The following is a 26978-nucleotide window of genomic DNA, read 5'->3' on the forward strand; positions in this document are numbered from 1 at the left end:
TCCGTTATTGCGACTAACAGCTAATCACTTGGAAATGTTACACATCCACAGCTTTAATTGCCTAGAAGAATGGGGAGGATGGTTTTTGAAAAAGGCGAAGGTGGGTTCTTTTCTGTTGGATTAATTGCATTTGGAGGATCAGTATGAGGGATTTCCATATTGAACTAGATTTGGATATCTTCTGCAGTGTCATAGTCAGAGTATTATTCAGTATTTAAGGGCTTCTGTATGTTTCTTTTCATTTTCACTAGGAAAACATTACTTGATACATTAATCCACACAATAAATATATTGATATAATCAAACTTGTCTTCCTTTAATTTCTGGGAAACATAGAGATTATATTTAGTGCCCAGCTGTAGTCGTTAGATCTGTCATCCAGGAGTCTCCTCTGGGACAGTTCTGATCTTGGACCCTATTTCGTTTTGGCCTGTCCTGTACGTATTGGGATTCTCATATCAGACTTCCATGGATGGGTGCCACCCTAAGCCCTGGGGAGCAGCCCAACTTTGCACAAAGGGTGGAGAGGATGGCAGGCTTGATATGTGCCCCAAAGGGTTCCATGGTCCAAAATTCCAAGAAGTAGCAGGCTGAAGGGATAGTTGGGAGAGGATAGCATCCTCTACAGTTATTCCCCCACTCCCCACGCCTGAACTTTGCTGTCACAGTGACAGGGGAGGGGGGATGTAATCTAAGTATGGATTATTTGTAAGCAGAGAAGGACCTTGTTCTATAAGTAAGTAAGAAGATACTTAACCCGCTCCCTTTTAAAATAGGATTTAGGGAGGATTACAGGAAGGAATATGACAACAAATTTGTACTTACAAAGGAACGGTGTTCTAGTCTGGATTTGAAACATTTATTTAAAAAAGAAATCTTAGTTCTTAAGGGCTCGTTATTGCTGTGTGTATATTTTTCATGTTGACTTACTGAATTTGCTTAAAGGTTGAGTCACAGCTCTAGTAGGTGCAGTTCCGTATCATTGTGAAAGTGATTCTGGAACAAGAGAGACACAGTTAGCCTGACAGCGTCCAAAGGCCGACCTCCTGTATCCTCAGAGCTCTGATGACCCCTCATGTAGCCCATCACTATATTCTTCCAGCAATTTATGATTCCAGCTTGTGTAACTGTTCAAAGTTAGCAGTTTCAAAAAACTTACCACCCAGTTTGCAAATACCATTTTATTTGTCCTAAAATACCCCTTTAAGCCTTAAGGAAGGGGGAGGACCTACAGGGTCAGTCTCCTGGTTCCTGTTCTTGTCCACTCCTTTGTGATTTTACAAGATCTGGACATTTCTCTCTTAACCCCTGTCTTCTGTACTTCAAATTCTGTGTCTCCTCATTATTTCTGATAGTTGTTTTGAGGTTTTACTTTGTTCTAGTAGATTCCTTTACTTCAACGATTCTCAATTCTCTTTATACATTGCTTTTAAATGTGGAATATTTTTGAGATATTGAAGCCTGGGACCCACCCTTCTTTCATGTTCTCGATTCAGTCACTTTGGAAAGCAAGTAATTATATGCTTTCACTGTTGTAGAATTTATTGTCTCAACTCTTAAGGTTTACCCAGATTATTTTGGTCTGTTATTTTGAACAGCAGCACTAACTGTGCCATCCTATACATTCATTTGTCTTTTTAGGGATGCTGCCTCTGTCCCACATTTTATAAGCATTTATTTTATTTACCAAATGCCCGTGAGCAAAGAAAAAAAAAAAAAAAACTAATTTAGATGATCTGTTGCAAAGTTCTATTAATAAAGCTCTAACAGTAAAGGGAGTAGTTATACACTTTGGCCGTAATTGTTAGTATGTTTTTAATACTGATTTGGACTTTAAATATTATGATAAATTGAACACATTAATTTGTACTAAATGTTCAAGTTAATTTAGCATGTCATTCTACATGCTTTTCCTCCTAAGATAGTGTCACTTAGCTCTGTTGTTGATGGTCTTAACATTTCTTTCTCTCAGGCATTGTCTTGGGACCACCTGCACCTCCACCCCCTCCTCCACTCCCGCCAGGTCCTGCCCAGGCATCAGCCGGACTTCCTCCTCCCCCAGGACCCCCTCCACCCCCTCCACTTCCGTCCTCAGGGCCCCCGCCTCCGCCTCCTCCGCCGCCTCTTCCTAATCAAGTACCCCCTCCTCCCCCCCCACCTCCTGCTCCTCCCCTCCCTGCATCTGGATTTTTTTCGGGATCCATGTCTGAAGACAATCGCCCTTTAACTGGACTTGCAGCTGCAATTGCTGGAGCAAAACTTCGAAAAGTGTCACGGGTAAATGCATCTCCTAATTAATTGTATTTTTTACGTCATGTCTTATTCTGTCTCAGTATCTAAAACATCGAATTTATTGTATTCTGATTTTATGAACCCTATGTTATTAACTTCATCGACTAAAAAACATGTGAAATAACTTAAACTTAATTAAAGTTGCAAGAATCACAGTTTCTGTAACATTCACCACTTAACATTTTACCACATTTGCTTTATTATTCTTTGTGTATGTTTCCTTCTGTATAAACAGACACACACACTCTCTTTTTGTCTGAATTGAGAATAAATCAGAGACACCTTGCCCCATTTCCCTAAATACTTACCTCTGTATTTTGTAAGAACAAGGATATTCACCTACATGACCACAGCATGATTATCAAAATCAGGAAATTCAATTGATACAAATCTATGCAAGTTTCATCTATTGTCCAATAGTGTCTTTTATGGCACTTCTTTTTCTACTCCATCACCTGTTATAGTTTGTTGTAATGTCTCTTTACTTTTAATCTGTAGTATTTCCTCAATCTCCTCTTTCATGATATTGACAGTTTTGAGGACAACAATATAATTATTTTGTAGATCATCCTTCAGTTTGGTTTATCTGATATTTTCCTAAGATTTGATTCGAGTTATGCATTTTGGGGGGCAGGTTTTACATTTTTTACTACCAACGTAATATGTCCTTTTCAATGTATTACACAAGGGGACATGTGATAGCATTTTATCCCATTATTGGTGATGTTAGCGTTGATAAAACTTCACTGATACATAAAATTACTCCATTGGTCCTTAAAGTTTAAAAAACAATATCTAGGTGTTTTTATTGAAATGAATGCTGATACATCCTTCTGTTTTGAATGTAATATATTAATAAACGTAGGATTGTCCCACATAGGAGTTTATTATGTATGTATATTCTCATTAAGGTGGAGGATGCCTCTTTCCCAAGCGGAGGGAACATTGGTGTGAATTCGGCCTCATCTAAAACAGATACGGGTCGTGGAAATGGACCCCTTCCATTAGGGGGCAGTGGTTTAATGGAAGAAATGAGTGCCCTGCTGGCCAGGAGGTGAGTGAGAAATTATATGGATGTGTCCAGAATTGAGAGGATTTTGTTACTTTTATTCTAAGTATAATTTAACTAGATGCAGTTCTTCCCTTTTGGCATAATTTTACACTAAGTTACCTGATGTTTTTTTTAAAAAATTGATTTACCTTCTTTCTAGGAGAAGAATTGCTGAAAAGGGATCAACAATAGAAACAGAACAGAAAGAGGACAAAAATGTAAGTTAATAAAAATAGCCTACTACATGGAGACTTCTCTGGCGGTCTAGTGGTTAAGACTTTGCGCTTCTACTGCAGGGCCACGGGTTCGATCCCTGGTTAAGGAACTAAGATCCCACATGCTGCGTGGTGCAGGCAAAAAATAAATAAGTAAAAATAAAAATAGTCTGCTACACCTGGAAATGTGAAATTCAAGTATAGCTCATTCAGGAAATTGTGTCAAAGATTAGTTTGAACTTAATTAATTTCAACTAACAGTTGTTTCTTTTTAACTCTTCAGATACTAAAAATGGTATTATTTATAAATTTTTAATGGCATTCTTACTTAGTAAAATGGGTTGAATGTGTGGAGTTGGGGGAAAAGCACTGAAATTCTCACCTTTAGAGTTTAATTCTGTACCCAAGCCTACCATTGAAGGAGTGAATGACCTTTTACTAGGTTTTTTAAATCTCTTAAAGTCTCAGTTTCCTTACATTTATAAATTTATTTATTTATTTTATTATTTATTTTTGGCTGCGTTGGGTCTTCGTTGCTGCGCGTGAGCTTTCTCTAGTTAGTTGCGGCGAGCGGGGGCTACTCTTCGTTGCGGTGTGCAGGCTTCTCATTGTGGTGGCTTCCCTTGTTGCGGAGCACGGGCTCTAGGCGCATGGGCTTCAGTAGTTGCGGCTCGCGGGCTCTAGATCGCAGCCTCAGTAGTTGTGGCACACGGGCTTAGTTGCTCCGCGGCATGTGGGATCTTCCCCAGCCAGGGCTCGAATCTCTGTCCCCTGCATTAGCAGGCGGATTCTTAACCATTACATCACCAGGGAAGTCCAGTTTCCTTGCATTTAAAATGAAGGAATTAGACTAAATCACGGTTTTCAAATGTTTCCCCTAGGAGCCCTGTGGTTATTAGCTGTGCCCTGCTCTCTAGTACAGGAGGGCAGACTCTGCTTTATTTGTTTTATATATTAGTGTTTAACGGTATAATTGTTTTCCCTGCTGCATTTGGCCTTCTTTGATGCCATTCAAATCTCTCTCTCGTATCTGGCTTAATCACATTGGCGAGCACAGCTCTCAATGAGGATGCGTGAGGAAAGGAGCCATGGGGAGCTGCAGGGGGTGGGAACAGGGGTGGAGGTGCTAGGATAAGAAAAAGGTCTAAACTAGTGTAGAAGGGAGAAAAGATTGATGAAGGGAAAAGTGGGAAATGGCAGAAAGTATGAAACACCAAATGTCTACAACAGGTTTCTAGAAGATGTGGTATTATTAATATGTATTTCTGTATATTTAGGAAGATTCAGAGCCTGTAAGTTCTAAGGCCTCTTCAACGAGTACACCTGGTAAGTTCGAGATATATTTTAATCTTTATGAACTTTCTGTAAGTATCAACACTCCTCAATTAAAAATTCCCCATTTCCCCATGTTTGGGTAAAGCGACTGCTTAGTTACTAAAACTTTCAAGTTCTTTGTTCACATTTGAGAGCACTGACTTTTTCCTCTACCTTTTGTGACCCCAGAAGCAGCTGTTAATTTCTTTCCGATATTGGGAGATGTATTAAAATCCAAAGGTTTTTTCTGATGACTCTTTCTCTGAAAATGATGATTTTTGCACATTGTGTATATTATTGTTAATGACTTGAAGTTATTCACTTAAACAAGGAAAAATATGTTATCCATGTGAAAGGGAAATATTTTTAGTCATTGATTCTTAAAGGTAAGGATTATGTGAGCACGTAGCTAGCATTGAAGTCTATCTCAAAACATTCTCCCATTGAATCGTCATTTTAGCCATTCATTTGCATAATATTGATAATCAGGGAAATAAAGCTTCTAATTTGTAAGGCTGAAAAAATTTTAAACAACAAGGATTTACTATATAGCACAGGGAACTATATTGTAATAATCTATAATGGAAAAGAATATATCTGTGTGTATATAGCCGAGTCACTGCTGTACACCTGAAACTAACACAATATTATAAATCAACTATATACTTCAATTAAAAAAATAATAGAAATAAATCTCCTTAAAACTTTTGGGAAATGTTCTTGAATTCAGTAAAATTTCTGACATTGAGAAGTCTTGGGCATAGAATATATTACTTAGAATATTAACAAAATACATTTCCCTGGAGGTACTTAATGATGACTATATCCATATTTAGAATATGAGATTGTTACAGTGTACATGTCATTTCTTCATATTTGACTAAAGGCTAAGCATTAGACTGTCGATTCATCTCCTTACCTAATTTGGAATGAAGTGACATAAGTAAATTTGATGAGTTTGATGAATTAATATTTAGAATGAGCCATAAGAATCCATTATAGGAAATTGTCTGTAACCACTCATTCTCATTATTGAATAGTGACTCTTCAGCGGTCTGATTGCTGTATTATAATTTATATTGTGACTGTGAATAAGTTTTCCTCTGAATAGGACTCAAATCAGTTTATGTTATCTTCATTAAAAATTCAAAGCCAAAATCAAAATGCATGCTGTTATTAAAACCATAGATGTTTTAGAATTCAACTATAATTTGGGGTCACAGAAACTTTTAGAATTTGAAAAGAGCTATGGACCCTCTCCCAGGGAGGGAAAAATCATATTTTTATACAAAATTTGTCACCATTGCAAAATATTCGTGAATTCCCTGAGAGTTATCTATGGACTCCAGTTAAGAACTCCTTATCTAATATATATCCCCTTATTTAAAATATGAAAACTGAAGCATGGATTTTGCGTGTTTTTGTGTGTATGTTTGCATATGTGTGCCATGTTTATAAAATTAAGGTTCATTCAGAAGGTCTGGAGGCTTCTTTTTTTTTCACTTGTTTCAGTCAAAAAAAAAAATTTTTCCCCCTGATTGCCACGTGTCAGACACTTGACAGGCCAAAAAGAAGTGAAAGATAAAGTCACCCTAAGCGCAAGAAATCCATGGTTCAGCTGGGATGATGAGATACACACAAGTGAAAAGTTCATCTTTTGCAACCACATGTTGAATTATTAAATAATGTGTCAAAGAGGGAGGAGATTGTATAGTTTGGAATCACCTGGGTCGTCTTTGTAGGGAAAAAATGACATTTTACCCTGCCTTAAAGAGTATTTATTTACCTTAGCTGAAAGTAGAGGAAGGGGTGCTGTTTCAGGAAGTGGGTACGTCATGGGCAAAGATGGGAGTTGGAGCTGGAAGAGACTAGGAAATATCAGGTAGACTTGCCTGACTAGGATGGAGGGTTCTTTTTGAGGCGTATTGGGGGAGAAAGTTTGGAAAAGCAAGTTAGAAGTAAAATGTTCAAAGCTTTTTATGAGAAGATCAGGAGTTTAGACTTCATCCTGCAAAGAATTGAGTTGACAATCAACTGAAACTGTTCTAGGAACATTAAAATTGCAGTTGTGAGCAGAGTGATGTAGAAATCAGGGAGGACCAAGATAGGGAAACTGGTGCCAGTAAGGATTTGGTGTGTTTCCAAAGACCCAATGAAGGCAACCCAGCCTCTGTCCTTCCTCCTGAAACCAACCTGGAGCCCCCTCGGAGAGAACACGGCCTCACTATCTGCAGAGCCAAACTGAACTACTCTTCCGCAAAACCACATGCACTCTCTGAAGATGAAAGGATAGTTCTGGTTTGGCTGATTGAGAAAGGACGTCAGCCAACTGTTAAATGGTAGCAATTGCTACGTCTTATGTTGGAATTATTTCTTCATCTCTTTGCCTGCCTCTTCTTTAGTGACAGTGTCCTAATGGCTATTCTCTGCCTGTCCAGTTGTCCTTCAGGATTTCCCTCTTTTCCCCTCCTCTGGCAGATGTCTCTTGGATGTGTTTCTGGTTCTGTCTGTCGTGGACCTCCTCATCTGATTATCTGATGTCCCCTGGCTCACTCTGTGGTGGTCAGTGAGAGAGTGTGTTAGCTGTTAGAATACAGATGAAGGAGTAACCATCGATTGATTGACAGGGAGTAAAGCAAGATGAAAGATGACTTTGTTTCACACCTAGGTGACTGAATGCAACAGAAATCCAGAACAAAAGCAGTGTTTCAGAGTTTGAGTTGAGAGTTTAAGTTTAGTTTTGCATATGTGCAGTTTGAAAAGAGGACAAGCTACCTCAGTAAGAATGTGCATAGGCCAGTTGAGGGGCTACCTTGGAATTCAGACCAGTTCTTTTAGCTAATACTCTGTGCAACTTGTAATGTAGACTTGATTCTCATGCGGCCCAGATTCATCCTTCCATGACAAGCTTCCACTCCAGATTTCGCCCAGTCATCCAGTGAGGCCAGTGATGGCATCAGCGAGGCAGCCCAGATTAGAAAAACAGTTCAAAGCACAATCAACTAAAAGCTCAGAGGGAACTTTATTTAACTGGAGTTGTCTGCTAAGTGCCAAGAATTGGATTGGTTGTTTGACAGTCAAGGAAGTACAATACAGTCGGATGATTCTGAAATATATTTTGAGTTTGAATTTTTTCCCAAGAGGACTGTTTGAATTTAGATTAACTATTGAAGTACATGAACACATTAAAGATTCTTTTTATTAGTTTTACCATTGGCACTAAAAATAGTTTAAAAGAGTATAATTAATACTGTCCCATTCTTATAAATTTAAACTATCCTTATTAATTTAAAATAATTTTCACAATTCCATTCTAATTAATTAAAATTGTCTTACCCTTAATCTTATTATCCTATCTTTATTAGAGAAACTTCTTACCATCTGGTGTTTAAAATCATTGTATTTTAGATTTAACAATCTAAGTTCTTCTTAGGGAAACTTGTCATACTTGCTTATTAATTTCTTCTCATTTTGGGGTCTGAAATGGTACAACTTAGAATCCTAACTCTGGGAGCATACAGGATATTTAATAACTTACATTCTTTTATTTTTAAAGAACCGACAAGAAAACCTTGGGAAAGAGCAAGTACAATGAATGGCAGCAAGTCACCTGTTATTTCCAGGTATCAATTTTTTTCCTAAGTTTTATTTTAGTATTGTACCTGAAAAGAAATCTGCATTTTTATTGTAAAAAATATTCAAATGGTAGATCTGAAATTGTACAAAGGAGCAAATAAAACATCTATAATCCTGCTGTTGGACGACCACTAAGCCCCCCACTGTATTTTTATTAGTAATTGTCTAAATTCTACCCTATGCTTATTATTGTCACCCAGGTTGTCTGAAATTTTAAGATAGCTTTATTCCTCCCAATTTTTTTATTTTGAAAAAATTCAGAACTGCAGAAAAGTTGAAAGAAGAGTATAGCAAACGTCCGTGTACCCATCACTTAGATTCACCAGTTGTTAACATTTTGCCAGCATTGGCTTGAACTCATATCTACACGTCCACACTTTCTTCTCTCTGAATAGGTGGAAGGCAGTCTGTGCTGCTTCAGCCTGAATACTTTAGCATTTTTATTAAGAAACAGGACATTCTCCTGTATAACCTCAATACCATTATCCCTGTCAATAAACAACATTGAACTTTTGAAAGAAACTTATGTTTTAAACTGAAAGGCAGCTGGAGAGAAAAAGCTACAATGTTTAAGAGAGAGTAAAATAAAACCTAAAATTTTGAATTTATAAAGTAGAAAGATTTATTTTTCAGTTGAAACTTCTGATTATAATCGAGTTAGAAAAGATAATGCTCAGAAACAAGACTGGTTAATTCGTGTTTCTACAAGTGGCTTTGTATGCATGGTCAAGCAAACTCAGTATTTCTTAGCCAGGCATACTTTACTATCATAACTAACTTTATATCATAGGTCTTTAAACATAGGTGAAACTTTTTCTTGGTTTATGAGACAGTTTAAAGGACTCATATTTTTTCCAGAGAAAGGTATGTATCTAGAGACTAAAAAGTTTTTTCGCCTTTTCTTTCTGAGCTATTTGTCTTATTTTTGCCTCGTAAAAAGCAAACTTGAGTCTAATTATAGAAACCTAATAAAGAAAAATGCAAGAGTAGATCTTATATTGTCACAAGTCTGTTGTGTGTTAGCTTCAATCTAAGTTTGGGTTTGTTTTTTGTGTGGTTCTTTCTGTTGGTGGGAAGATTTGGTGATGACATAGTTATTTAAGCTCCGCAAAGAAAACTGGGCCTTTTTTGAATGTATAGAAGCTTTCAGTTTCTAAGTGACTGAAAGATGAATATATTTGATTTTAGGAGAAAATGGCAGAATTGCTTTTGGTGAACATGTTTTTTCAGTAGAGTAGAAAAATTGCACATTTATGTTCTCGCGTACCTAATTGATGTGGCCTTCTAATGCATCTCCAGTAGTTGTTACAGATTTTCTTCCGTAGCACATTACGAAGCCTGGTTTATCAAGTGCATATCAGAACAGAACTGTGACGTGCCATTTGTCCTTTGTCACTACTTTCATCCCTTCCTCATTGATAGGGATTCTGTAGTGAGCTTGGCTGAAGCTAAACTTAAATTCATGGCAAAAGTCCTATCTTAGAAGGGACATGGAAAAGCTTCTCCAGGTGGAATGTATGTGTTCCTTGATGTGGGTGGGTTCATTTAATGAAGGAAAGAATTTTATTTCAGAGATTTTTCAGACTTCTAAAGGAAGTTTAAGTAAGTGCTCTAAACATCACCATTTAAAAAATATTTTGTCAAATATGGGTTCTTATATCTAGTAGTGTATTGTAATGATGTTCTAGCTCTGGTAGATAGTTTTCCTCTCTCTTCCCAAAATAGACGTTCCGATTCTTTCCTGAGCGCTCATATCCCTTTTGATAGATTTGATCCAACCACTGATATGTATGTCTTAAAATTTCACTGCAAGCAGTTTTAAACCATAAAAGATTTTTAAAATATGTTTAAGAGACTAATAACTGTATTGCTTTTCTTCCTAAATTATTTACCCCGTTCCTTCTGAAAGCAAGTGTATTGGCCATTTTTTGTTTTTATTTAAGCACACTTTATTCTTGCACAGTACTGAAAGTACCCATTGCTCTTCTGAACATCCATGTCAAAATTATGTTAGTGATAAGATGGATTAATATCCTATAATGTACGTGAGATATTGCATTATGCTATGTTTATTAAGTGAAGATGTCAGACAGAATAAAAGCAAGAGTGTTGACGTTAAAAATGCTCTAAATCATGACTGGAACATAACATTGGAAAGTTTGTGAATTCTTCCTGTGGTTTCTATTAAGAGCTTACAGATCTTGTATTCAAGATGGAAAAAGAGTTCTTTATGTGCCTCCTGAGAAGAGTTTATTTTGTATACTTCAAACTATAGTGATTTTTATTGTGTTTTTTATTTGAACCTGTAGTTTTATTTGTATTCACTCCAATAGAAATGTCTTTGGTTGTGTTCTGATACTTGCTGAATCTTTGTATAGGTAGATTTTACTATGTCTGCAGTCTGTAAAAGTAGCCATTGCATAATGATTTTTTAAAATTCTCTGTAATTGTCAAGTAAACAGTGTCCTCACATAACTAGATTCAGTCTCCAAATAATTTTTTTTTAATTGGGAAAAACAATTATTTTAAAGTTAATGGACTCCTTTAGTTCTTCTTCTGTTTGCTATAACTGAAAACCTATAAAACAGTAACATAATGAGAATTAATTTTTAAAGTTCTATTGTATACCCCTTTAAATGGTTTTTCCCCTTCATAGACGGGATTCTTCAAGGAAAAATCAGATTGTTTTTGACAACAGGTCCTATGATTCATTACACAGGTATCATCCTGATGTGACTTTGTGATTTGAGACTTTGAAATAATATGTTATAGGGCTGAGCTTTTTCTACATGGATTGGTCATCACCACAGGGAGAGATGTAGGCAGATCGAGCCTTTCATATTTAGCTGTATTTAGAACACTTTTTTAAAAAATTCTGAGCGATTTTAATGAGAAAAATTAATAGATTAATAGTATTCATTTCCCCGCCATCAGTTTATATTTGGATTATGATAAATATAAATGATAAACATATCAGAAATACTAATATAAATGATAAACATATCAGAAATACTAGCATGGGAATCTAAGGCCTCATATATCTAGAGTGTTTGTAGCTTTTGCATTTTATTTTAAAGGCCGTTCTCTTTATGAGTATAAGACAAGGCTTTAAAAATTTGAAAAGAAGATCCTGTACTGTTTGTCACTGGAACACAGGACAGTACTATAGCCACAATTGTAATAATTTATTATTTGAGGAAAATCTCTATTTCCTACATACTTTGCCGTATACTGAGTATCTTTAACAACCTAACATCCTTGAGATTATTTCTTTTCTAGGATGAGTCTTATTATACCATTTTTTAATTAAGAAAACTTAGGATATGAGCCATGTATTTCTTTCTTGATTAAAAAAATTGACAATTACTTAAAATCCTCAAGTGCTTAAGCCATATTTAGAATTAATTTGGCAGAATAGAGACTTAAACAGTTGTAGTACAGTTATTTTATAGGCAGGTATCTAGAGGCAACACTCTCATTATAAAGTAATAAAAACCTCTGAGAATCCCCCTTTTTTCTTATCAATTATGGTAAAAACCCTTACGTTAGAAATAACTGAGACATACCCATGTTATTATATACATCTATTTTTAAAAATACACATCAGGTCTAGTGGGAGCATGAATTAAATAGTATATGGAGGGGGTGTCTATGGCAGTGAGTAAGGAGTTCTGTAATCAGACTCTGTGTGGCCAGACTGTTATTAGCTACTATTATTTTCATGCCATAGATGATTAAAATATTTGGTAAGTTCATTTTGTCAGCCAGTTAAATCTGCATAAAGTGTTCATAATACAATAGTGAAACAGTTTCTCCTGCTTTTTTTGAGATGGTTTAATTGTTTTGAGCAGAAGACTTATTTAGAAAATTTGCTAGCACATAGAAAAGTAGCATTTAACAATGAGATTTTCTGTTGTAAATCTTCTCAGTTACCTTGCTGCTTTCATACGTAGTGCCCCCTGGGATAATGTTGATAAGCCTTTTTTGAGAAGTGGTGATTACGTCTTTCCTTCAGTATGAAAAGTTCCCCCCTTTAGTAAATTATCACGGTGGTGGTGGTGGTGGTGGTGGTGGTGGTGGTGGTGGTGGTGGAGGTGGATTGCATGTTAGCATGAGTTAAAGTTTTTAAAAATTGCATGTTTCCACAGTTTTCTGTCATATAACAATAATTTTGCATTGTTTATTAAATATGGATATATTCATAACATACTGCCTGGTTAAGTAGCAGACCGTAGTTATTCACATGAATTTCAGGGATAGTCTGTAACATCTTACAAAAAAACCTGACGGAAAAACTCGAACAAACTCTTTGGCCAGCCCGGTATAAGTTTAGGAGAAAACAGTTAGCTAGTTTGTACCAGTTAAATGTGAAATGTAAAAGAAAAGCAGAATAAATAATAATTTACTTCTGGAGAGCAGGATGGACACTATGGGTAAATGAAATGCACAGTATGTCAACCTTTATGAATATTTACTGTATAGACCAGGCTCTCCAGAGCACTGTGACTTGCACACTGTGGGTCTCAATACGTCTTAATTGACTGTAGAATTAAGTAGTCTCAGCAAAGTGAAAAAGGTGTATTGTCTCAAGAGGGAAGGAAGTATGTCATATAAATCTTCTTATCCAACCCAGGGCCTAGCTCAGTGCCTCTTGAATGAGGTTTTCTGAAAGTTATTATTTTTCTTGTTCATATAAACATAGCAGCAGATATGTAATAAAATTGGTTGTCTTCCTTTACAGCAATCTTTTAAGTTGTCATATGTTTGATGTTAAAGCAGATTAACTCAATATTTTATCTTCACAAACAGTGCCTATGGGTTTGAAGTATAAATATGCCTTATAACAATTATAAGTTTGAAAAAGTTATTATACCCATTGAATCTTGGTTCAAATTTCTAACATTGGTACTCTGCAAAGTTGGAAATATATGACCTGACTAATGGTTTTCATTTGCATTGATTTGTGACCCTTAAAGAGTGGCCACTTGGTCCTTTATTTTCAGGTTTAGTATATACTATCTAATTAAAATTCTAGATTTTCCACTTAGTATTTTCTCTCATTGCCAGAACTGGAGAGGGAGCCATGACTGACTGACTTGATAAAAATATACCTAATACTTAAGACTTATTTCTTCATGTAAAATTTTTAACAGAAGCTAAACTTCTGAAAGTGCAATAGTAATTGACCATCTGCTTCTATGTGGCATTCCCCTCCCTTTTCCTTTTAAAAAAATAAAATAAGTTTATGGAAGTAGATGACAATTCAGATGATGTCTTCATAAAAACTTCATTGGGAAATAGCCACATGAATATACTTTTAATTTAATGATCATTTTTCCAATATCCTTATTTGTTTTGATGCTTAAAACGGAATAAAACACATACAAAGAAATCATACTCATTAAGTATTTTTTCCCCCTGCATAGAACTTGTAAATTGATTTATATAGAGTGAAATATTCAAGTCTTTATAATTTCCTGTTCATTGGTTTGCCAGATATTTAGTAGATAACGTACAGTTTCAAAAGGAGAAAACATGATTGTTTTACTTGGGCTGGGACGTTGCGGCTGGCCTCCCGTCTGTCCTGATCACCATGCCACATGTTACCCAGTCACCCTCCTCGTGCCCAAAGAGTGTCGTCCTCTACTGGAGAAGTCTTCTCATCTTATCACCTTTTTCTGATTTCTTTACAAATAACTGATAATACTGAGAAAAGTGAGAAATACTTTCATATGTTCTTATCAGTTCTGCAACTATTAGAACAATTAACTTTTTAACTCATGTTTAAATGTACTTTAATCTGGTGTTGGGTTGGTAAGTTTGCAATTACTAATGAACTCATTAAATATCCTAAGCGTTATTTACCTGTCCTGAAAATTTCATCTGTACAGACCAAAATCTGCACCCTCGTCACAGCCCAGTGCCAACGGAGTCCAGACGGAGGGACTGGATTATGACAGGCTGAAGCAGGTGGGCGACCAGTGGCAGCTTCCCCTTATTTGCACTTGTTCTTTTTAAAAAAATATCCCATGTGCATATGTTTGACAGGTTGCGAACGTGTTTGAAAAGAATGTAGAGTTAAAAAAAAAAAGAATGTAGAGTTAGATATTTTTTTATGCAAGTTAAACAGTGGCATTAGTACTATGTTATTTTTTTCAAATCCTCATGTTTTGGTTCATAAGTTTGCATAAAGTGCCAACAGTGGTGGAGGGTAGGGGCAATGGTTTAATGCTATATTATAAACTTTAAATGTAAGTGAATGGTGTACAATTGCTTAAATAAAAAATGGGCTTGCACTTTTCACTTATCATTAGCCGAAATGGACCCACCAAGTCTGGTTTTGGCAAGAATGTGAGGAAAATGGGCACTCTCACCTCACATACTTCTGCTTTCTAGGAAGCGGTTTGGGAAGACAAACCAAAAGCCTTAAAAATAAATGATTTACCTTTGAACCCGGCAATTTCACTTTGAAGAATTTATGCTAAGAAAATAGGATAGAAGTATGTAACTATACAGTGTGGAGGAGGGCACTGCAGCTATTAAGGAACCATAACTGAGAATATTGAACAATGAATTGTGAACACTTGCCCACATTAGGTGAAACAGACAGGTAACCAAACAGTATGAACAGTTATGTCGATTTTATAAAAAGGAAAAAGATATTGTTCGTATTTTGGATGCATATGCATTATATTTAATACCTGTATACACAGAAAAAAAAAAAGGAAGGAGTAATAGGTGATTTTGGAACCTTGAACTATCTTATTTCTAGAAGAGGTAAATAACTTTTTTTTAAAATGGTGGTGTTTAAAAGATTTGAAATGGAAGGCAGGACATCTTAGTAAAACAACTCTCAGTTTTGCAGACCTGAGTACAGATGTGCCTGTAGTGAAAATTTTAATTTTTGTCTTCTTACCCTGCACTTCAGGGTAGCCTCTGAAAATAACGGTTGTACAGATCACTGTAGCAGGCTTTTATTGACTGTCTGGCGGACTTCAGTGCTACGCATTTGCTAGGTTATTCGCACGACATTGTCCCCTAATCCTCATAGTAGTCAGATAACATAGTGTTTGTACTCAAGTTGTGCACATCTGAGGTTCAGAGAAGTTAAATTTACTCAGTCCCACAGTCAGGATCAGAACCCAGTCTAAAGACTCAGACCTGCTAGAGAAATGGACTTGAGGATATGGGCAGGGGGAAGGGTAAGCTGGGACAAAGTGAGAGAGTGGCATGGACATATATACACTACCAAATGTAAAACCGATAGCTAGTGGGAAGCAGCCGCATAGCACAGGGAGATCAGCTTGGTGGTTTGTGACCACCTAGAGGGGTGGGATAGGGAGGGTGGGAGGGAGGGAGACGCAAGAGGGAGGAGATATGGGAACATATGTATATGTATAACTGATTCACTTTGTTATAAAGCAGAAACTAACACACTTAAATTATTAAAAAAAAAAAAAAAAAGAACCCAGTCTTTATTCGGAGTTCGCTTTCCCCATTCTATCACTCATTTTTTAAAATGCCAACAAAGTTTGAGTGGGGCTTAAAAAGAGACCAATAATGTTGCAATAATGAGTTCAAAGTTAAATAGGAATTAAAGAGACAAATACTAACAATTTCAGATCAACCTAATTTTTATACTGCAAAGCTGTTTGAACAGTTCAGTTGAGTTATGTAATTTGAAAAGCATGTGGTCATTGATAATCAAGCCCTTGTTTCCTGTGTGTTAAACATGGCTTTCTTTTCTTGAAAAACATTTTAAAATGGAGCACTTGCACACATTTAAAATATGGTAAGTTCTTGGCAATCTGAAGTAGGGGACTAGAAGAGAGGATAGGTTTGATTTTAGGACTGATTTTAAGTTAAATCAGTTAAAGTTAAGTTAAATAAGTTAATTTGAAAAATTAACTTATTTGTTAATTTATCTGTTAGTCCATATAATAACTGTTAGTATCTGTTAGTCCATATAATAACTTCTGTGCCTCAGTTTCCTCATTGGAAAATGAAGGAATTAAACTAATTGATAGTTTTCAACCTTATTTTAAGCGTGAAAAGCTTTTTTTAAACATGAACCTTAAACACAGAGCAATTTAATGTTACCTGAGGTGTGTGCAGTATTAAAGTCAAATAACTTGAAATTAATCCTTCCAAAGGATAGCTATTTTTCACCCATTAAAATTGTGTCACCTTGGGCTTCCCTGGTGGCGCAGTGGTTGGGAGTCCACCTGCCAATGCAGGGAACACGGGTTCGTGCCCCGGTCCGGGAAGATCCCACATGCCGCGGAGCGGCTGGGCCCGTGAGCCATGGCCGCTGAGCCTGCGCGTCCGGACCCTGTGCTCCGCAACAGGAGAGGCCACAGCAGTGAGAGGCCCGCATACCGCAAAAAAAAAAATTGTGTCACCTTATTAGCCCTTTTAGCTTTCATATTACGCAGTCTTCATTTTTTAACTAGGGGGTATCCATTATTTCAAATTGAACTTTATAAATATTGATTTTGCAAAATATGTAAAGATGGATCGGTTTTCATATAGGAAGGAGGGTCCAGAGCATCACTGTTAACTAGAAACATAACACGGGCCACATAGTACTTTAAATTTGTAGTAACCACATTACATACAGAGAAACAGGTGGTATTCACTTTAATATATTTTATTTAACCTAATATAGCCAAAATAATATTTCAATATATAATCAGTATTTTTAAATTACTAATGAGTTATTGTACATTACTTGCCTCATACTAAATCTTTGAAATCTGGTGTCTGTTTTACATTTACAATGCATCTCGCTTCAGACTAGCCACGTTTCAAGTGCTCAGTAGCTATGTGTGGCTGGTCCCTGCTTCTTGGACTGTGCACGTCCAGCGGGGTCCGATCCTCTTCCTTCCCCACCTATTAGGGCAGCCCCTGAGGGCCCTCCAGGAGAATCCTAGATTCCTTGAAACTTCGTTTGGCAGCTCTGGTGACTCCTGAAGTAAGGAGTCCCCGTACTTCAGACCAGGTGACAGATTTGCCAAGCGCTGGTTGTCCAGTTCACATGTCTTCTTCCTTGAAACTTCTTTATGTATTATTACCTCTTAGCTCCCAGAAGACTAGATTAAAAGCAGAGCCATTACGTTTTCTAGAAATTATCTGAATCATACCTTTCACTGGACGACCAAGTAATTATTTTAGTTTTAGAAAACATTCTGCTTCATATTTTGCTAAGCTAGAATAAGCAAAGATTGGGAAGCAAAGGCCATTAAAACAAAATTTACCAAGGTTAATCTTCTACGACATAAATTGTGACTCTGGAAACGAAAAACATACATAATATTTCATACATTCTTAAAATTTTATGTGAGCAAGAATCTTTTTAACAGTTTTTTTTTCTGTATTTCTGATGTTTTTCTCTTAATATTTTAGGACATTTTAGATGAAATGAGAAAAGAATTAACTAAGCTAAAAGAAGAGCTCATTGATGGTGAGTGTCTAAACAAATTTGCTACCCTTTAGAGTAGTGTTCAAGAACAGCCATTTTAAAGAAAATGCAAATAAATACCCAGTTTATTACTTGAGGGCATAAAACAATTACTTTTCCATATTATCCTGCCCTTTACTTGGTTTAGGAGTCAGGGAGGAGCTCTGTCTCCTTCATATAATGGAAATTATTTGTGAGAATAGGGATAAGCAAGATTCCTAAGTTTCCGGTGTTGAGTAGTATTAGATGGAAAACTAGGTGAAGAAGTCTTTCTCTAGGTTACTTCTGTTCATCCATCCCATCCCACTGACCTCTTGTTTTAAGCCCCCAAAATCGGTGTTTTCGTTTTGTGTACAAAATGGAGAGAATCTATATATATATAGAAATTAGTGTGGTCTTCGTAAAAATAAGAAAACAAAGATTTCTGCAATGAAAGATGCAAGATCAGTGTGTCTTTTTATTACTGTGAGTTTGAATACAATCGTTAAGATTTCTTAAGAATGAATCACCCATTTATTTTACCTTATCATTATATTTACTTTTAATATTTTTCCTTTTCCTACCCAGCAATCAGGCAGGAACTGAGCAAGTCAAATACTGCCTAGAGAATCAAACTAAGGAGAGACAGGACTTTAATCTGGAGAAAGGAAAAGAAAAAAAAAACCTACAAAGAACAGCTGTGTTAACAACAACAAAACCCTTACATCTTGTGAGCTGTAAGAAGAAAATGGAGACAAACAGTCGGAAGGAGGGAAAAACCAACATACTTTGAAAGCCTTCAGACATTACTACTCTGGCGATAAGCTGTTTCCCTCACAGTTTTCTGCTTTTCTCTGACCTTTACAACGGGATGGAGGAGAGTCATATAGGAGTTCCTGTATCAGTTATGCAGAAAATACTGAATCCGTCAGGCAAGATCACCATGCATTGAAATACTTTCATGTCAAGAGAAAAATCGCACGTTTTCCACAATCCCTTGCTAAAATAAAGAGGAGAAAGGCTTGAGAATTTTTTTTCAGAGAATGGTGATGAGGAATTTAGCAAGTTATGCTATTGTATTGTAAATGTTTCTCTCAGGTTTGTCTTCCTATCATATTTGATATTCCATGAATAATTGAGTTCAGCCCTATGTAGGTTAAGATCATAAAATGTGGAACAAATGGAATTGTATGTGCTTTCAAAGGGTGATATTTATAAGAAAGTGTCCTAAAAATGATTTGTTCGGAGTGAGGAATTTTAGAATGATAGGAAGTCTCTCGAGTTTAGCCTTCATGCAATTTTGTAGATTCAACCATAAAATTTGTCCAGAATTTAAAGATTTAGATGCCTTCCTAAATTGTTACAATGCTTTACCAAATCTGTGACTCCTACATAACACGAACCGGTGGTCAAATGTAAAACAGTATATTGTAGATTCACTGTAGGTTTTCAACCTTTTTTAGATTTGTGCACGTGGACATTTTTATAATGTAATTACAACCACCACAAAATTCGCTTTTTAAATTGCAGACAGTAATGCATGTCAAACTAATATGTAGTGGCCTTTTCAAGGCCTAGTCCCAGGGAAGACATTTTGTAGAGTATAGGGGAGCGGGAGGAAGGGAAGGAATAATTTTTTATTTAAAGTTAATTTCTGCACTATCTTCGTTCTCAGTTATCTGCATGAATAATAATGAGGAATATTTTGTGACTTTAATTCGTAAATATGTTAACAGCACCAAGTACTTAATCTTTTACATCATGTCTTCAGCTATTTGTATTTTCACTTGAGTAAGTTCAGTGGTCTGAAACATGATTCTGAGCTTCACATGAATTACATCTTAGTGTGGGACTCAAAAGTTCCATCCCTGAATTTGGCTGTTACTACCTAGGCGCCCTGCAGTTATACAGGTGTTCAGGTACACATTCCTGACTACAAAGCTGCTTTTGAACCTTGTTATGTTGAAATACTAGAAAAGTAACAATGACGGCAGCAAATTAAGGTCACAGAAATCATTAGATAAAGGGAAAACAACGAGGGGGTTCCTGCATAATTTTCTTTTAATAAATAAAGTGAGACTTAGGTGGTGGAAAGAAGGAACTAGATACTTACCACCATGTGTGTGCGTGCGTGCGTGTTTGTGTGGGCACTCACGTGTGTGTATGTTATCCACTCCCTTTTCTTTGAAACTTCTAAGATTAAAATAGGGGAGAAATCCTGTATGTTGCAATGATAGAATTTTTTGAAATTTTAGGAAATCACAGTTCTCCAGGCTCTCCATCTTGATTTATGCTTGAGTTATTATGTGCCATATTTGCTTTGAAACCTTTGATTATCAGTAGTTTTACTAAAATTTTGAAGAAATAATCCACTTTCGTCTGCTTTCTAGATTTTCTTAATCTAAGTTCGTAAGACAGAACTTGTTGATAGCATAGTCTTGTAAGCGCTGCACGTTTGCAGCCATTACCACTTCAAAGAGGTTTGAATGAGGGAATGTTTTTCCCTTGTTAAAATAGTTCCTGTTTCCGTAGAAACTTCATTTTTAGATCTGTGATGGATGAGCTATCATAATTCAAGTATACAGTGCTTCTTTTCTATCAACTCTTCATTGTCATCCAATAGTGAAGACATTGCAGATGCAGCAAGCTTATGAAGTACTACTTTCTAAAAGAAATAGGAGGCATTTTCATCTTTACTATTGTACTTTTGGTTATGCAAACACTTTGATGATACCAATGTTTATGTCCCCCATAAATCTGGTCAGAAATCACTTTTGATTTTGTTGATTAAGTTAAACAGTCTATAGTAGGATAGAGTACTGGGTACAAGTGGTCCAAAGTAAGATAAAAGACTATGGTAAAAATGCTAGATCTTAAAAAAGAAACTGGTTTATGCACTAAACGTTTTGTGCCTTGGTCTAATATTAACATGATGTCTGTGTAAAATGACAAAAAGAACCAGTGTTGAATCACGTTTTATTTCCTGTCGTTCTGCATTATCCCAGATTGCTAAATGTGTTCTTTCCAAGAAGTTTGATTGAATTCCTGTATACATTTGCTGTCCTATGTGACAGTTTTGTCATTGTTAGAGATTTCAGTAATTACAATGGGAAACAGAAGCTTAGGTTATTTTCCTTATCAAAACTATGTTCCCTGGAGCCACAATATTATGATGGTTTTCGTGCTCTTGTACATTGGATGTCTTAAGCTGAGTGCAGTTTAGGGGATCCTTTCTAATTACAGGAAGGTACTTCTTTCCTTCAACACTGTGATCTGACCTGTGACAAATCTGTACTATACACTATGTAAATGGCTAACAAGTCAATTGCAAACCAACTGAATGTACAAATCTTAGTGCTGGTGCTGAAATCTCTTCAGAATAGTCATCATGATCTCAAAGTTCGTTTCAAAATTTGCAAGCATCAAGTGTCAATCAAAACTGAAGATGAAACACTAATGAATGTTGAATTCTCATGCTTTAGGTGTACTTCCTTATTAGAGTTTTTGGTTCTCTGCTATTTTTACCGTACTGTTTCATTTAACTTTCCTACATGCTAACTTCGTTTGTGCGATTGAAATAAAATTGCAGTATATACGTGTTGCTTGTTTGTGACACTTAGATAATCTTCTGACATAATTGGTTGGTTCTAAAATAAGTTGTATTGAATGTAGAAAACACTCTTTAAAGTCCGTGACTTCACTTCTTAAAGTTTACATACCAACACTACAAAGATTTCATAAGTCATAAATACTAAGTAATGTATACAAAGGGAATATGTGGTAATGTATCTATCTACTTTTTGCTTGAAATAGCTATTGGGTGTTCCCTGTGTGTTCTTATTTTCTCTCGGCCCAGCTTGGTACAGTGTCTTACAGTCAAGAGAGTGATAAATGTTTAAGTTTACTCCATTTTGTTTTACAGTGTAGATACGTTAAACTAATTTATGCAGTTAAAATCTTCCTTTATATAGTTTGCAGTGTAAAGGATATTGTAAGGGCCTTACCAAGTACTGAGTTTTAAATATAGTGAAATCTGTATCTATAGTGTTTGTTTATACAGTAGTGTTTGTTTATATAGTGTTTGTTTATATGTAGTTCTTGAAACCCACATATAAGCAGCAGTACGTTTTATCTGACTCTTACGAAGTACTGATTTTGAGTTCGCTTTAAAATTCGAATGTCTTCATTAGAAATACAACAGTCTTTGTCTTCTTTCTCCTACCGGACCCCAACTTTTCCCTCCCTCATCCTCTCCGCTTCTTATGGACCCCATGTTCCTGCCATTCACTGACGTTTGCAGTCATTACCCAGTCCACAGGTGTAAACATATTAACTGATCTTTTTCTCTCTGTCCCGTCCCGGGTTCTTGCTTCCCTTCATGTATAAATCAGAATGTTTGTCTACAAACTAAGAGTCACTTCCCATTCAAAAATGAATGAAGTAATGGGTGGTAACCTTTAAAATTTGCCTAGATACAACTTTGTCTCCTAAATTTGTATATACTTCCAGTGCCCTTGTGAAGAATTGGTCTTTAAGTTCTAAGTAGTGTTATCCTTTGAAGCACAGTTTACAAAGGTATGCTACCGGATCTCTGTGATTCCTTTCTGTAGCCATCCTAACTTTATATATAACCCTATTACCCTTTCAGTTCTATCGATTAAGCGTAAGAATGACATCATATAAAGCATACTGTGTGAAAGAACTCTCTAGGAGCTCTTAATTCCTTTATGAAGCTATTGCATAATCTGCTTTCCTGAAGACATTTACTCCAGCATTCACGTTAAAACTCCACACGTGTTCCTGGTAGTACCGTTTTTGTTTTTAACAGATGAATTCGTATCTGTACATCTCCTCAAAGCTCTAAGGGATGAGAAAGGGATCCCGAGAGTATGATGAAATTAGTGATGCTAATACCTCTGACTTTTCACTGAAAAGCCATTTTATATTTAGACTTAGGTGTTTCTGAAGTATGCATAAGGAATCTTTGTCAATCTGGGTGAATAGAATTGTCCCAGGTATCTGGCTACAAAAAGACACAGTGGAGAACATTTATTTTTAAGAGTAGTTTTCTCTCAAAATAAGCACATTTGCCTAAGAAGCTAAAGTTGGTAACCCCTGAAGAAACGACTGTCGAGGGTCTAGAATGCAGGTTTTCTCTGTTCCAAACTTCCAAATGGGCTGTGGGTTATGTTTGTTTCCTTTATGTTGCCTCTAGATAATTTTTGAGGCTCAGTAGGTTTTTATATCTGTTCATAATACTTGAAAAGTGAAACCTTCAAATTTTCAAAACGTCGAAAATTGATGAGAAAAGAATTACTAGAGTAAATTTAGAAGGGTTAGGGACATGCAGCATCAACTTAAATGGAGGTCTAGGATATCTCCCTTGTTGATACCAATGGTGAATTCACAGAGAAGCAAATTGAATCAGTAAGGAGATACAATGAAAGCTCCTAATGTTATGAACTATGTAAATGTATCTCTTTCTAAAGAGCTTTTTTTTAAAAAGTAACTGTCCCTGTGAGAGGATAAATGATTGTCATAATGACTTAGGATGTTGAAAGAATTACTGCCACATTTATTGGTTATTTTTGTTCAATCTGATGAAATCAATATATCTGAACGTCAAGAAAGGAAAAAAAGGACTTTTCAGTTATAGATTCATGTGTTGCACATAAACTCTCTAAGCTGAAATGTTAGTATCAGTTAAGGCATGTAGTAGGCTTCAAATACTTGCTGATTAATTTAACATGAAGAATAAATAAAGCTGAATCCTCAATTTTAAATGTTTGAGCCAAAAGGTCCCCGTCACTGAGATGTACCCCACTTCTCTGAAGCATGTTGTATACTTGGAGCAGTTGAGCAGAGAGCAGAGCCCCTGGAAGCTTCTGGTATAGGTCTGGGATTCCTAGGTAGAGGGAAGAAATCAGGGCCTTGGAGGCAGCTGAGGGTAGGGAGGACATATGCATCATCTGAAGAGTGTTGTTTTGTTTTGTTTTGCGGTACGCAGGCCTCTCACTGTTGTGGCCCTTCCCGTTGCGGAGCAGCAGGCTCAGCGGCCATGGCTCACGGGCCCAGCCGCTCCGTGGCATGTGGGATCTTCCCAGATCTTCCTGGACCGGGGCACGAACCCGCGTCCCCTGCATCGGCAGGCGGACTCTCAACCACTGCGCCACCAGGGAAGCCCAAGAGTGTTCTTTTACATCACTTTTTCATATAACTCTAACTGAAAACTCAAATACGACCTTTTCTCAACGGTTCTGAGAGAAGACAGCTTTCATTTTAATAGAACTTATTAGAAAAGCTGATACGTTTCATTAGAGGACTAAGTTTGCATTTACTCCGTAAGTGTAAAAATCTGTATAAAAATCACAGCCTCATAGTTTATCATGTTTAAATTTGATTTAACTTTTTTCCCCTTTGGCTCCAAGACTGATTTCTTTAGCAATAGATAACAATTTTTAAAATATATAAAAAAGAAATTGCTAATGTAGGCAGTGAATAACGTCATATGGGTGCATTTGGTTTTTGGTTAATGGTGGTTCTTCCAAGAAGACTTAGAATATATTAAAAAGCATGCAGTTAGTTGGTCCTTTGGATTACACAGGAAATGGCATTTAGAAAATTTACATTGAAGAAATTTATATTGATAGGTGTTTACACTGAAGGATATTTAATTCTCCGTCAGGTCCCAAAGTTTCCATTCAAATCTATAGAAAATGAGAAAATAGGTTCTTGGTTTACACTTAAAATACAAGCTATTTTAATCATACAGAAGAAATTGCCACAGAAGGCTTTTCAAGATTATGGTTCATTCATGCCCTTAGTCACGTCCATGGAACCTTGGTCTGAGTCCCTTTTTTAAAGATTAAAGGCATTTTTAGAGACGTTTTTCAATTTGCTTCATTTAAATTTTAGGTGAGAAATACCGATTTGGAATTTTTATTGTCATTAACCATGTTGAACTCAGGTGTAAACTCGGTTTGTTCTGCCTGCCGTGGCATTGGGTGTTTTAAATGTTCCGGAGTTTCCTTAGATGCTCATATCCTCAAGTCTGAGGTTTGTCCGTTCTTGGTGGTGGACTGACTTAGCGCTGTCACCCAGGCCCCGTGTGACCTCAGGTGCTGCCAGGCTGCCCGGCAGTGCTGGTTGGGCAAGTGGAAGCTGGGCGTGATGAACTTACATGTAGACCTAAGTTAGTTCTGCGCCTTGAAGCGTTGGTGGTAGGCACTGACTTTGTCACTAAAATGTCCAGGGAGAATCATTTCCCCCTGAGAAAAGTATTGGGAGGATTTAGATATTCAGAAGAGAGGTGTATTAAAATCTGGCCTCCTATTCTACCTACTTATTACCAAGGGGAATGGGAGTTTCAGCCCTGAGCCAAGGAGTTTACAATTTGGTTTCCTTAACGTAGACACCTCATCATTATCGGTTTCAGTTGCTGAAATTGAATTTTACGGGGTAGTATTTGGTCCTCACATAAAATAGCCTTGTTTCTGAAAGTAAACATCGTTAAAAGATTCTTATTTTAACCCACTTCTTTGCCCCTTTCTTAGGCTGGACACTTCGTGTTCCTCCCACTTTGCCGTCTCCTCCCTTTGTGTGTGGGAAGTGGACCGGTCATTGGCCTGGGCTCCAGCCGGCTTGACCAGCTGTCAGGCTGCAGGGCTAGTTCATGTGGTGGTCTCCAGGCCGTGTCTCTGAGGTTGCCCCTCCTTTTAACACTTAGCTCTGTGTGTCATCATCCAGTGTGTACTCTGCAGCCACTGGTTTGCTTTATTTCTTCCTTTTTGATCCAAGAGAAGGGGAAAAGGGCCCGAGTTTTACTCTCTGATCCTAAGTGCTGCTTTTAATTGTTTCAAAATCTTAGACCCTATTCACTGGAAAACATGCATCCTAGGTGTGAACAGTAAGGGAAAACTGATGAAGTGAAGATTTTGCAGTCGTGCCGCATGCAGTGTTAGTGCTATGTTAACTGCTGCCCCAAGGCCCTCTGCTCACTCGTGAGATTTCACAGATTGGGTTACAGGTGTCTGCGTTCTCCCGGCCACGGCCTCAGCCTGGAAGCACAGGCATCCATCTATTCCCACAGATCCAAGTGATACCGTGTGGGATCATGTGAGATGTGAAACCGTGCTCCGGTTACGATTAGATCAGTGACAAAGCCCTTTTGATTCTTTTTCTGGCCCAGTAGCTTTTTTTTTAAGTAAACACTCTGTAGAGCTGGATGGAGTGAAGCAGCCCTTCTCTTGTTTCTTAGGGAGGAATACACTTGAGCAGCTCTCATGTCCCCTGAGCCTGCTGTACCGTGGTTCCTTCTATCACCGTCATCCATGGGAGGAATAATGCCCTCCCCTCTCTGCCCTTCTTCTTATACACGAGTGTACAAGCTGTCATCCTTCCCAGGTCCTTGTTAATCCAAAAGACTAACGGCAGTTTCTTAGCCAACGAGGTGACTCTCCCGCACCATTTGGGTGAATGTAGTTCTTAGTTCTTGCTTGATCTTAAGGAGAAGTTAATTGGCACAAAGTCAGAGGTTGAATCGGAAGGTTTGGGATTAGAAAAGATGAGTCCTGTTGTGCAGATGTTCTTTTCCTTCTGTTCTTGGTGGGCATGTGTGTGTTTTGGAATTCACTTTTTTTAGCAATAAGACACGCTTTTCATAATGTGTATTTTTTTCTTTTGGGGGGAAAATGAAGTGCTTCTAACAAAAGTGAATGAGCTAGAAAGAAGATTCTATCTTGAGACATCTGTAGTTGGTGCAAAATATTCAAAACTCAATTACAGTATTTACACATTTTCATAGACATTCTTTTTTTGGTTTGCTTGATAAGACTGAATGAGGAAGCATCCCTGCAGTCTGTAGTTATAGCAGCATTGCAAGTCTGGTCTGTAGCTGGGGTAGAGAGAGTGGGTGAGTTAGGGCTAGTCCCATCTGTGCTTGAGCGGAGTGGGACTTCAGGCAGAGGTCAATCCAGGTAAGTTCCAGTTCAGAGCTTTCTGTTGCCTCGCCTGTGGGAGGAGTTTTCGAAAC

The 26978-nt window shown here is 37.0% G+C and overlaps 1 protein-coding gene across 10 annotated transcripts in view; it reads left to right on the forward strand.

The window, feature by feature from the left end:
• ENAH (ENAH actin regulator) overlaps nt 1-22145 on the forward strand; it is a 156168-nt gene extending 134023 nt beyond the window's left edge. For 5 of the 10 annotated variants that reach the window (XM_049705725.1, XM_049705721.1, XM_033430397.2 and 2 more), the window contains 8 exons: nt 1973-2277; nt 3204-3346; nt 3504-3561; nt 4836-4884; nt 8429-8495; nt 14400-14478; nt 17914-17971; nt 18536-22145. In XM_049705725.1, the coding sequence (XP_049561682.1) occupies nt 1973-2277; nt 3204-3346; nt 3504-3561; nt 4836-4884; nt 8429-8495; nt 14400-14478; nt 17914-17971; nt 18536-18573 (797 nt within the window). In that variant the 3' untranslated portion in view covers nt 18574-22145. Of the gene's footprint in view, nt 1-1972; nt 2278-3203; nt 3347-3503; nt 3562-4835; nt 4885-8428; nt 8496-11164; nt 11228-14004; nt 14224-14399; nt 14479-17913; nt 17972-18535 lie in introns of those variants that run through there. The other 5 variants (XM_033430395.2, XM_012533531.3, XR_007475440.1 and 2 more) reach the window with 4 other exon arrangements.
• The last annotated feature ends 4833 nt before the right edge of the window (nt 22146-26978 follow it).

The sequence above is a fragment of the Orcinus orca genome, chromosome 1 (assembly GCF_937001465.1).
Source record: "Orcinus orca chromosome 1, mOrcOrc1.1, whole genome shotgun sequence".
NCBI classification, from domain to species: Eukaryota; Metazoa; Chordata; class Mammalia; order Artiodactyla; family Delphinidae; genus Orcinus; species Orcinus orca.